At 42.0% G+C, this 12,545-nt stretch overlaps 1 protein-coding gene across 1 annotated transcript in view; it reads right to left on the minus strand.

The window, feature by feature from the left end:
• FER1L6 (fer-1 like family member 6) overlaps positions 1 to 12,545 on the minus strand; it is a 151,226-nt gene that overhangs the window by 122,476 nt on the left and 16,205 nt on the right. Inside the window, exons 6-10 of the mRNA XM_060195393.1 lie at positions 10,915 to 10,993; positions 10,429 to 10,585; positions 9,666 to 9,852; positions 6,300 to 6,492; positions 1,807 to 2,144 (exon numbers count right to left, since the gene is read on the minus strand). Of these exons, the coding sequence (XP_060051376.1) occupies positions 1,807 to 2,144; positions 6,300 to 6,492; positions 9,666 to 9,852; positions 10,429 to 10,585; positions 10,915 to 10,993 (954 nt within the window). The remainder of the gene's footprint in view (positions 1 to 1,806; positions 2,145 to 6,299; positions 6,493 to 9,665; positions 9,853 to 10,428; positions 10,586 to 10,914; positions 10,994 to 12,545) is intronic.

Genomic DNA, 12,545 nt, shown 5'->3' on the forward strand with positions numbered 1-12,545 from the left:
GGCATTCCGTCTGTACCTCTTAATGACCATGAGAGGTAAAAAGCTGGAACATTCTCACTGCAGAGATAAGAAAACTGAGAGCACTGAAACTTGAAGTTAAAGATTCCTCCTAAGTTCTATACTTTTTCTGATCACAGACCCAGTGCTCTTTGAACTCTAACACTTATAAACCCAGTACCTTGGGCTTTTGGTTCCTGTAAAAAATAAATAAATAAATAAGGTAGAGATGAGGCACTTGGAGGAGCATCAGCCAGTTGAGTGCATCCAGGATCACGTAGTGACTGGTGGTGGTGTAATGTAGTGTGTGTGTGTGTGTGTGTGTGTGTGTGTGTGTGTGTGTGTGTGTGTGTGTGTGTGTGAAGTTGCATAATCATAGCACTATTAACAGATTTTATATCAAAGGTGACCTCAGATCTTTACCTTTTAACCTGAATAAATTTAAGGTCAGAGAATCTAATGGGCTTCCCAATATCACACAGCAAGTTAAAAGCACCAAGACTTGAGGCTATCTAAGCTCTCTTCTAAAGGTGTCTAAATTCTGGAAGACAGGGCTGTGCTGTGACAGGTCAAGGAGAGGAGTCATCTCAAGATAACATATAACCATCTGCAAATGATTCCCAGGACATACACAGCTGTGCATTTTTGAATCAGGAAGGAAAAGTAGCTAGAATCCTACAATCTGTACTTCCTGGTTTTGTGGTTGGTTTTATTAAATTGCACAAAAACAAGTGCAATAAGGTTCACCTCAGGATATAAAACAACTGTGACTTCAGAGGTTAAGCTCCCCATTCAGTCAAGAACTCACGTCTTTCTGAGAGCCAAAAAGTTTCCACATCACTAGGTGAGAAGTAATATTCCTTCACAGATGAGCTCTCTGTGCTGTTGGCACCAGCAGAAAATGTTAAATTGACCAGAATATAGAAGAGAAGAAAGGGCCTAGAGCTAGATCTCACTCACAGAACACACAGTTCTCTCTCTCTTCAGCTCTGACCTCTGTCTAGTATGAATTAACTGCTTGCCTCACACTTCTCAATCCAGTTTACTCTCAGCAAGGAGTTTAAAGCCATCCTGAGGCCTGGGGGGGGGGGGGCGGTGAGTGTAGATGATGCTATTAGGAACAATGGTAGGAGGATCTATTGTAACACGACTTTTTTCAAGTCTCAGCTCTGATAGCCAGGGAGGTGTCTCAACTGGTAGAGTGTATGTTACCATCTGTGAGGCTCCAGGTTCCATCCTTGGAGCTGCAAATGCCCAAGTACTACTGTGGTCTCTGACTCTTGTATAAATAAGTCTTGAAAAAGAAAATCAGCTCTGCCATTTCCTGGTTTGTTGACTTTGGACATGCCATGTCCACTCCCTGGGGGTGTCACTTGCCTGGTCTGTGAATAAACATCAGGAAAGGGTCAGTGGAAGGAGAGAAATGAAATTAACCATGTGGAGCATGTGGGACAGAGCCTTCTATAGTGATCCCACATGACTGTCAAAGCAAGGACTTCAGAAGGCTGGCAAGAATCCATGTACTAATCAACCTTACTGCCAAGGTCCATGTCAAATGTCTATTCCCTTTGGAAGCACCCATGACTCCCCCTGCTGGAGTAATGTTGAGTTAGGCTGATTGAGCTCTTATATGCCAGATGTGGTGTTAAGAACTTTATTTCTACTCAGCTATTCAAAATGATTATTTCATCTTGGATGGAACTTGAAGGAATCATGTTAAGTGAGATAAATCAGAAACAGAAGGGTAAATATGAGATGATCTCATTCATAGACAGAATTTGAAAAACAAGACCAGAAGGGAAGACCTACCTCTGGTGGAACATCAAAAGGTTCCACCTCCACTTCTGTTGAGTTGTTTTTATCTGAAGCCTGCTGGGGTTTCCCATCATCAGTTTTGTCAGTTTTGTCCTTACTGGAGCCTTTAGAAGATTTGGAAGATAGTTTGAGATCCTTGAGTGCCTTGGAAAATTTAGATTCTTGTGCCCCTCCAGAGAGAATTTCCACAGCAATTTCTACCAATATTCTGCCCCGAAAAGACACGCCTTCTCCAAAGCCTTCATTCAGTTCCTGGTAGTCATCCATGAGACTGTGGTTCCTGGGTGAGCCATACAAGTTAATCCAGGCAGGTCCAAAGGTAGGTAGGAAGCCTAGAAAGATCCCAAACTTCAGCTGACCAGTTATGTTTTCAAGATGATTGTTATTACTATTTGGCTTTATGAAAGCAGTGCAAATCTATTTAGGAATATAAAGTAACCACAAAAGATAAGTTTTTTAAAGACTATCTCAACTATAAAGTACAGCCACTCTATTTCTTTTTAGTCTTTTCTATACACATATTTGTATGTGTTCACAGTTGGAATCATGCTGTGACTGCATTAATTACACATTAGTGTATCCTTTCCTGCTCATTCAGTCACTAAATGTTCATTGACTCCTTACATATACTAGGCACCATGCTACACTTAAATGTAGACTCTGGTAGAAAATAAAATAGATCCAGATATTAAGCAGGTCTATATTTACATTGTAAATGATGTGAAGGAGATAGAACTTTTGAGCAGAGTGAGGCAGAGAGAGGAGAAATGAATGAGACTTCTCAAGAGAAGAAAAAAGTACTTCCAGTTGGAACAGAGCTTGAGAGAGAACCTGAAAGAGCAAGCCAGTATTGCTGGGGTCCCTAGAATAAGCCTACTGAGATGATTTTGGATACATGAGTGGGTTATGAGGCCTTGGTTATGATTGTGCTGTGTTTTTGTTTTTGTTTTGACCAGAGTACTGCTTAGCTCTGGCTTAAGGTAGTTCTGAGACTGAACCTGGGACCTTCAAGCCTGATTAAATTTTTGTGTTATTTCCCCATTTCTACAGGGTTTGGATCTTTGTCCTAGAAGCCATGGTATCATTTTAGAAGACTTTAAACAAAAATGTAATATAATCAGATATATGGTTTAAGATCACCCCAGCTGTGAAGGGTTATAATAATGGAGGTGACATTGCCATCACCTGGAATTCCCAGATGGCTGTACAGGCCCACCTGTACCATGGAATTTTCCCTTTGGTATTAAAGGACTCAGTGCAGGTAACTCAGGTTGAGGATGTGGACCTCCAGGTGAAATGGTCATGAATGTTGGCAAGCTCAGAGTGGCCAGATATGGCCTTTATGCTGACTGGGTGCTGACCTGGTTCTGGCTTCACCAATACAGTGTTTGTAGTGTTTGTGCTGTGAAAAAAACTAGTACTTTTCCTCTAGTCACTCTCCTATCCCTCCTTATGTTGAGAATTCTGTGATCTAAGTTACTTGCTGATAATATGCTTGTAATACTGTTATTTTGCTTTTCTATTTCCTTAATTACTAAGAGCTATGTGTAGAGCAAAGAAATACTTGACTGCTTGCAGTCACTCATGCCTCCCTTTAGCTAAAGTTCCTGTTCTCTGATGCACATCTGGCAAATGTCATGATGAATCAATGATCAGTTGGGTCAACAGGCCCTGTAGGTAATAATCTACTCTTGTATATGATGGCAAACATGGCTTCCCTCACAGAGTATGGAATGCACACAGTGGATATGAGGGTAGATGACAAATAACCACTGTGTAGCCAGGTTACATGACACAACAGTGCCATAGTGGCAAAACATTAACTATCATGATTTGTGTGCCCCTGCATATACTGTTTGATGTTCCTTGTTCCATGATTTGATTTAATACAAACTTTGGTCAATAAATACCACAAAAAAGGTCTGTTTGGTTGAATCCCACCACATGGGACATATACCAGTGTGGCCACCTCCAGATTCCTCTCTCATTGTCGATAGTTTCTGAGGTAAATTACTCAACCTAAGGTTCATGTCAGAGCCTGGAACCCAACTTCATCCCCCACACACACATACCCAGTAAGTCTGTCATAACAACAGTGCACACAGAAACAATTTGGGGCTGTAGCCTGGAACTAGTGGGCCAGGATAACAGAGAAGACTAACGTCTCCTTGAATACTGACTGTTTTTAAGGACTAGGATGACATAGCCCAAAATAAGCTGTACTTCTTATGACCCCAACCAAGCAAAGAGTAAAGGGGAGGTACACAACTAAGGAACAGAGTTTAGTACAGAGGGCATTAGCTCTTACTCCTTCTCCTTTATACATTGATTCCAGTTTCTGTATAAAATGGAGTCCCAGAGCACCCAACCCTGGCCTGAGGTCAGGAAACAATCAGAAGAGGGCTCTTACAGTCTGGAGCAAAGGTTACAGTCTAAGTAGACTCTGACCCTGGCTCTTATTTGTTTCTTTAACTTGCTCTTCCTCCAGACTTCCACCTGATGGTAGACTTTGCACTTCTGGTCCTATGCTCCACTCACCTGTTGCTAAAGGCAAATACACCATCCTCCACCTTCCATCTTCCTCACTACCAAAGCCTTTTCTAGTCCTATTGTTATATAGAATACCTGTATGTCAGTAAACAACAACTAAGAAGGGAAAGAAGGAAGGAAGGCTGGAAGAAGGAAAAGAGAGATGAGAGAATTCTTTTTTTTTTCCTTTTTTTTTTTTTTTTCCTCCAGGGTTATTGCTGGGCTCGGTGCCTGCACCATGAATCCACCGCTCCTAGAGGCCATGTTTCCCCCTTTTTGTTGCCCTAGTTGTTGCAGCCTCGTTGCGGTTATTATTGCCATTGTTGACGTTGCTTTGTTGTTGGATAGGACAGAGAGAAATGGAGAGAGGAGGGGAAGACAGCGAGAGAGGGGGAGAGAAAGATAGACACCTGCAGACCCGCCTCACCGCCCGCCCGTGAAGCGACTCCCCCTGCAGGTGGGGAGCCGGGGGCTCGCACCGGGGGCTCGCACCGGGATCCTTACGCCCGTCCCTGCGCTTTGCTTTGCACCACGTGCGCTTAACCCACTGCGCCACCGCCCGACCCCCGAGATGAGAGAATTTTTAAAAAGGGAGGTGGGGAGAGAAGGAGGGAAGGAGGAAGGGAAAAGAGGAGACAAGAGAGAGAAGAGAAGGAACAGAGGGAAGAATAGAAGGGAGAATGGAAAGATGGATAAATGATGGATGGATGGATGGATGGATGGATGGATGGATGGATGGATGGATGGATGGATGGATAAAGAGAAAACTGCTTCCTCATCAAAGTGCTTGTATAGCATGATGTAGGTGACACTGAGAAAAGTAAATGTTCTCAGATATGTCCTAAGTGTAAAACTGAAAAGACTCAATAGTTTTATTACCCTGTTATCATGAGTATTTATCCTTTCTTAGTACATAGCATCTGGGAAAGACAATATCATAAGCACACACATTACAGTGTGCATGGACCTAGGTTCAAGACCCTCCTGTTCCTAGTTATGGGGGAAAGCTTCACAAGTGGTGAAACAGTGCTACAGATGTCTCTCTTGGTCCCCCACCTCTTGATTTCTCTCTATCTCTACCAAATAAATGAAAGACACAATATCTACATGAACACCTCTCCTCACCCCTCTGCTTTTCTCTGTCTCTATCTGAAAAAGTCAGCCCTGAGCAGAAAAGTCCCAGTGATAAAAACCAAACAAACACACAAACACATTGTGCTAAGCTTAGAAACCTTGCAGATGGACAGACTATGATTTCTGCATAAAGCAGTCCCATCACTGAGCTAGAAACACAGGTGACCTTTGTCACACAGGTGACTTAAATATGAAAACGCTATTCTTAGCTTATGAGTCATATAAGGATATGGCAAAGGATGCACTAGTGATCAGAGGTAGAATGCCCACCTGCCAAAGATATAGCAAGTTGAATGTGATCCATAGACCATGATTTGCCAACCTCATCTAAACTTTTTTTTCTCCACCATGGTTACTACTAGGACTTAGTACCTTCACAATGATTCTATCATTCCTTATGGCCTTTCTATTTCTTATAGAGAGGAAAAAAGAGAAGGGTATCACTAGCACTGCTCCAGTGCTTGTGAAGCTTCCCCCCTGCCAGTGAGTACTGGGGACTTGAACCTGGGACCACATGGTAATATATGCACTCAACTGGGTGTGCCACTGTCTAGCCTCCTGATATGAAGTCTTTATTTTTCAGTTAAGAAACCTAAGGGCCAGAGAAGGGAAATAACTACCCTAAGGACACACAGTGCTGTTCTTGGAAGAGCTGGGACTGGGACTAAGCCTACTAACTCCACAAGTCCATTGTCCTGAACCACAGAATCCTGGGAGCTACCCAACACATCACTGGCTTCAACCTTTTCTTCTCAAGACAAGAGCTCTCCACCCAGCATGCCAAGATGCTGTTGTGTATCCAAGCCAGGTATGTGAGGCTATACCTTTATCTCCATCTTCTTCATTGGAGATTTTCTTCAAATCAATGAAATGGGTTGCCAAAGCTACATCGTTCATGCTGCCTTCATCCCACACCTGGATCTTCACCCTCCGGCACAAGGGAGGGAACATTTCCTTGAAGACCACCTGTTCATGCCACACAGGATCTGCACAGTTCTTCTGCACTGTGGTCCGTCCCTGAAAAGAGCCAGATTGATATGGGCCATGGAGGGAAACGAAAAAGTAAAACCATTAACAGAATAGTGAAAACTCTTCAAACCAAGTGGAAATGTAAAGCAAATCACCCCACACCCATGGAAATCAATTTCACCTAATAAACATTGCTGATAACCTACCCTAAGCCAGATAGCATCCCCTTGGGAGGATCTCATCAGAGAATTGAGGATAGGATAAAACTAACATCTCCATTATGATCTGGAGTTGTTTGTTCTAGGTATCTCCAGGATACAGCAGGCAAAGTTATATGCTGAGTTTGTATTTTATAAAAGTAATACCTTGCTGGCCAAGCAGTGGCTCACCTGGTGTACATGTTACTATGTGCAAGGGCCTGGGCTCAAGGCCTTAGGCCCACAGGCAAGCCTTAAATGTCACAACCAGTGAAGCAGTACTGCTAGAGTCTCTCTTCTCTCTCTCTCTCTCTCTCTCTCCCTCTCCTGTTCCCTCTCCATCTTTATCTCTCCCATTGTCTCTCACTTCCTGTTAAAACTAAAAAGGAAAAATATGACCAACAGGAACATTGGAATGGTGCAGATACAAAACCCCAACGATAAACTTAGGAATAATAATAATAATAATAATACAAATAAAAAGGTATGTCTTTACACAAATTACCTATTAGGACCTCAGCTTCTTTTTTTTAATTTGTATTTATTTATTTTTTATTACTGATTTAATACTGATTTACATCACCAGAGTTTGGTGTCCCCATTCCCTCCATTGGAAACTGCAGTAGTTCTGTCAAGGACACCAATATGAACTGATTCTATAACTATCTATATCTATGTGTATATATCTTTCCCATTTTTATTATCTTTACTTATCAGATAAAGACAGCCAGAAATCAAGAGGGAAGAGGTGATAGAGAGTGAGAGAGACAGAGAGACACTTGCAGCACAACTTCACCACTTGCAAAGTTTTCCCCATGTAGGTGGGGACCGGGGGCTTGAATCTGGGTCCTTTCACATTCTAACATATGGGCTCAACCAGGTGTACCACCACCCAGCCCCATTTTTTTTCCATTTTTTTAATGGTCCTGTCTTTAATTCTTTTCTAAGTCACCCCTAACCTATTGCTACTTCCAGATGTCTTTCCTTTTTTTCTCTTCTCTCTCAGATAAAAGAAACAGTGCATGGATTCCCCTGGTGCTTTCTAGATTTCTTTTATTGATGGTACAAAAGCAAGATTCCTTGTGACAAATGCTTCATGGGCCTCAGTTTCTCCAACATAAAACAGAGTTAATGTCTAAAATCAATTTTCAAGGTGATCCTAGTAAAAATATTCCAATGCCCTCCCTACTAACGAGAGGGGTAGAGACTGAGGTCATATTTTAAAGGCAGAGACAACATGTGTGTTCGCTGAAGCTTTGATGTCTAGCCAAGCAAGAATAATCTCAGAGCAACTGTCTGGCCCAGGACTTCATATGCCTGTTGAGCAGAGGAGAGAAGGAAGACATTTCAGGTTTCCTAGGACCACCTAGGACAAAGGTCTAGGGAAAGCAGAGGAGGGGGGGAGGGTAAAAATTCTACAGGACCAGAGTCAAGTAATAGCTTAAGAAAGAAGTCATGCTGGCCAGGCTTCCCTGGATTGAAGACCCCACCAATGTGTCCTGGAGCTCAGCTTCCCCAGAGACACACCTTACTAGAGAAAGAGAGAGGCAGACTGGGAGTATGGACTGACCAGTCAACGCCCATGTTCAGCGGGGAAGCAATTACAGAAGCCAGACCTTCTACCTTCTGCAACCCTCAACGACCCTGGGTCCATGCTCCCAGAGGGCTAGAGAATGGGAAAGCTATCATGGGAGGGGGTGGGTTATGGAGATTGGGTGTTGGGAATTGTGTGGAGTTGTACCCCTCCTACCTTATGTTTTTGTTCATTAATCCTTTCTTAAATAAAAAATTTTTTTAAAAAATGAAAATACAGCATTATAACTTTCCCTTGAGGGATACTTACTAGCCTAGTGGATCCAAAGACTATATTTTAAGGTATATTATCCATGATTACTATTTTTTTTAATTATAAATACAAAGTTGTATATATGGTTCTACTTTCAGATTAATACACATATATTAAGCATATGCTTTGAGGAAGAGCTTAAAATCTCAGGTTTAGAACTGGAATTGGCATATTGCACCAAATAAAAGACTCTGGGGTGGGGAGAATACAGATCCAAGAAGGATGACAGAGGACCTAGTAGGGATTGTATTGTTATATGGTAAACTGGGAGATATTATGCATGTACGAACTATTGTATTTATGTTGAATGTAAAACATTAATTCCCCAATAAAGAAATTTAAAAAGAAAGAAAGAAAGAAGTCAGTCTGTCTGAGTCTTGAGTCCTGATTCCCCAGGTCACCTTTACACAATTCCCCATGGAGAATGAGCAAGCAAGGTGATCCTCTCCTTTTTCTCACTTTTAATTTCTTCTTCTGTCTTTTTTGTTTGTTTGTTTTTAAATATTTATTTATTTCCCTTTAGTTGCCCTTGTTTTATTGTTGTAGTTATTGTCGTTGTTGGATAGGACAGAGAGAAATGGAGAGAGGAGGGGAAGACAGAGACAGGGAGAGAAAGATAGACACCTGCAGACCTGCTTTCACTGCTTGTAAAGCGACTCCCCTGCAGGTGGGGAGCCGGGTCCTCAAACCCGGATCCTTACACCAGTCCTTGTGCTTTGCACTTCTTCTTCTTTCTTAATTGCCACTAGATTTATTGCTGGGGTTCAATACTTCCATCGCTCCTGGTGGCCTTTTTTGTCCCCTCTTTCTGATTTGTTTTGGCTTTTGTTTTGTTGATAGAAATAGAGAGAAGTTGAGAGGGAAAGCTGAGATAGAGAAAAAGAAAGAGAAACATTGTTTCACTGCTTGTGAAGCTTCCCCTCTTCAGGTGGGGACTGGGAGCTTGAACCTAAGTCCTTCTTCATGGTAACATGTATGCTCTACCGGGTGTTCCAGCACCTGTCCTCTTGCCCTTTTTTTTCTTCCACAGGACTCAATGTCTTTTTACTGATAAGCTCTCTCATTCAGGTCACTTCTTAATTTTCATTTTTATTTCACTCTATTAGAACAGAAATGGTATGTGTTAAGATGAGTGGTCTGTTCCAGCTTTGACAGGACTGCTGAGAATAGCCCCTCACCGTCTGTCCTGCAAAGGAGACTTCCACAAAGGGGTCCACGAGGTCCTTACTATCACCCACGAATGCTTTGGTGACATTTGCCATGATGCTGGAGTTCATTTTGGGCAAGCCTTCTGCTTTGTAGAGTCTCACAAAGAATCTGGCCCAGGGTCTCTCTGATGGAAAGCCTTGAGGGATCAAAAGATTCCTTAGAGAGGAACAAAAATAAATAAATAAATAAATAAATAAATAAATAAATAAATAATAAACTCATGAAAATAGAAAAAAAAAAAGGTAGAGGCATTTTGGAATCAGAAACAAGGTCCTTGGTATATGAGAAAAGTCTAGGAAAATTAGGATTCATCACTTGAATGGGTTTCCTCTAGAGTGCCAACGAGGGTGAAAGACAGGAAGAGAGAGAGGGCAAACTCATTCTGAACCTGAAATTAGAGAGTAAACACTGTCCTCAACTCTTCATCTTAGTAAGCATTCTTTCACAAACCGGTAGCTGCAATTATAACCTTCTAAAAGAAAGAAAGAAAACACTCAGACAAGCCAGAGAAACTCAGAAGTAGCCTATTACAGGTAACTACAGGACAACAGGTAGTTCTTGTTCTAGAAGCAGACACATACACATCCTGGTGCCTGCAATAGAACAGAATCCCAGGTAGGCTGACCAGAACCTTGGCCGTTCTCACATACCCATAAAGAAAGGGAAGGGAAAGGGACATTGAAATGGAGACACAGCATTTTTCCCACAGAAGCCTTGGAAGGGCTATCTCACTTTTCTATTTGTTCCTCTGCGTCGGAGGTTTTGAGGTTGGTCTTTAAGATGTCGCCTTTCCCAATCACACTGATATCACACTTCAGGTACCCTTTGGTGCCAGTCCTGATGTCTCCAGGGTCTGTGAGCAGGGCCCACTTATCACAGAACTGGTGACCTGTAAAAGCATCAGGACAGCACAGCTATCTCACAATTCAGTTAGACCCAGTGACTTGTCCCAGTCTCCCCACAACCCAAGTCTCCACACTTTCCTTCCCAGAGGGAGATAGCTCCTAATGTCCAAATCCTTCATAGCTTTCTTCTCCTCCTCTTGTTCCCACTTACTTCTCCAACTGTTTGTCTTTTGGGCTTCTATCTCATGGCACCAAACTAAACAGAATTTATGATGCTAAGAAAAATAATGAGGTGATCTCCAATGTAGAGAGAGAGAAAGAGAGTCAGAAGAGAGAAGAGAGAGTAGAGAGCCTGGAAGATGATGCTTCTTACCTGGTTGGTTGTACACAGTTCCCAAATCTACTTTGAAGGAGCCAATCAATATGCTTCCTATCAGTTTGTGGTGAAAGACCTGAGAAAAGATGGAGCAGTGAGTCCAGAAGCCATAGATTTCTCTTTGGGGACACATCTGTGAGATGGGTCTGTGACCTCTCACAGGGTATTCTAAACCTTGATGCCTATCACACTTTCACTCTCATCTGGAGCACATTTGGTCACCACAATTTAGGCTTATAAATTTTAGGCATTCTGACTCCAGTTAATCCTCTACTGAGGAATATCTAACACATTTGTGTTTGGAAGGTTTTTTCCTTTTCTTTTCTTTTTGAATTGTATTTTTATTATCTCTGCATATCAATGAAAATGTTGTATAATATGATATATCAGTTGTTAATATTTTGAGAGCCTTCTATACTTTTTACATGGAGTTGGATCAGTTTTTATTTCCACTAACAGTGTACTTATAATGTAGCCCACTCTCAGCATCCATCACTGCCAGAAAAAACTCAACCCACCAATTAATGCCAAGAGCAAATGCCACCTTCTCCAAGCAGCCCTCTTTAATATTCTAGATGAGAGCATTTTCTTTGCCTCCTCAATTCCCACAACACTTTTACTGGAAACTTTCTCAGAGGTCTCATTACATATTGCCTGGAGAAGTGTGGGATTTGTATAATACTCAGAATGAGGTTGGCATTTATCCTCAGTATCTTGTCTAATGAGAAATCTGGTGTAGCAACACAGTCTAATGCTAACACTACCCAGATGAGAAAGTATTGAAGAGGCTACAGAGCTGGTACCAGGCCCAGAAGCCACATTTTATAAGAGATCACTGAAGAAGCTAGAGGAATTTAAGCCTTAACTCAAAACAGAAAGCACTAGAGGTGTGGAGGAAGGGAGATGGTAACTGAAAGTCTTCAAATCTTGGAAACATGGACATAGTGAAGAGGTTCCCTATGTGGCCCCCAACATACAGTGAGACTTCAGCTCTCTTTCAAGACAATATTTACAACAGGCCTAGACACAGTGACTTCCCCTGCACCTGGTAAGATCAGCTAATGCCCAGGATAGCATTTCATGGAAGTTACAGAGAGCTTTCCACATCAGCTGGAGGGTGATGACCTCTGAACTTCCTTCTAACAAGGATAGTTTCTATTTTTTAGCACCTTCTTGGAGGAGGGGCTAATGGTTTACAGTACTGTTACTGACACATGGGTACATGGGTACAATTTCTTATCTCCCTGTAGTAGGTGGTATGCAACACATTCAACCGCAGCTTAGGTCTGTTTCCACCATCATGTAACAGGACCCCAAAAGCCATGGCCCCTCCTTCCTCCCTGTGTTCCTTCTGCAGAGTCCTTTGCTATGGTGCAACACACCAAGCCTAGTTCAACTTTACTTTGTGTTTTCCCTTTCCGTTCAAGGACAGTTTCTTACTTTCCTCTACTGGTCACATAACCTAGTTCATAGTAGATATTTAATAAAAATCAGTGAATAAGAGACTCTGTAAGCGTCTAAACACATTTTTGACCAAGCCAATAAGAAGTAAAACAGTCCACTGTAATAAAATAATAAAGTTCTCAACTTCAAATGACAGTCCTTTTCATCTCTCTTTCCATTCTTCC

The sequence above is a fragment of the Erinaceus europaeus genome, chromosome 1, assembly GCF_950295315.1.
Source record: "Erinaceus europaeus chromosome 1, mEriEur2.1, whole genome shotgun sequence".
Lineage (NCBI taxonomy): Eukaryota > Metazoa > Chordata > Mammalia > Eulipotyphla > Erinaceidae > Erinaceus > Erinaceus europaeus.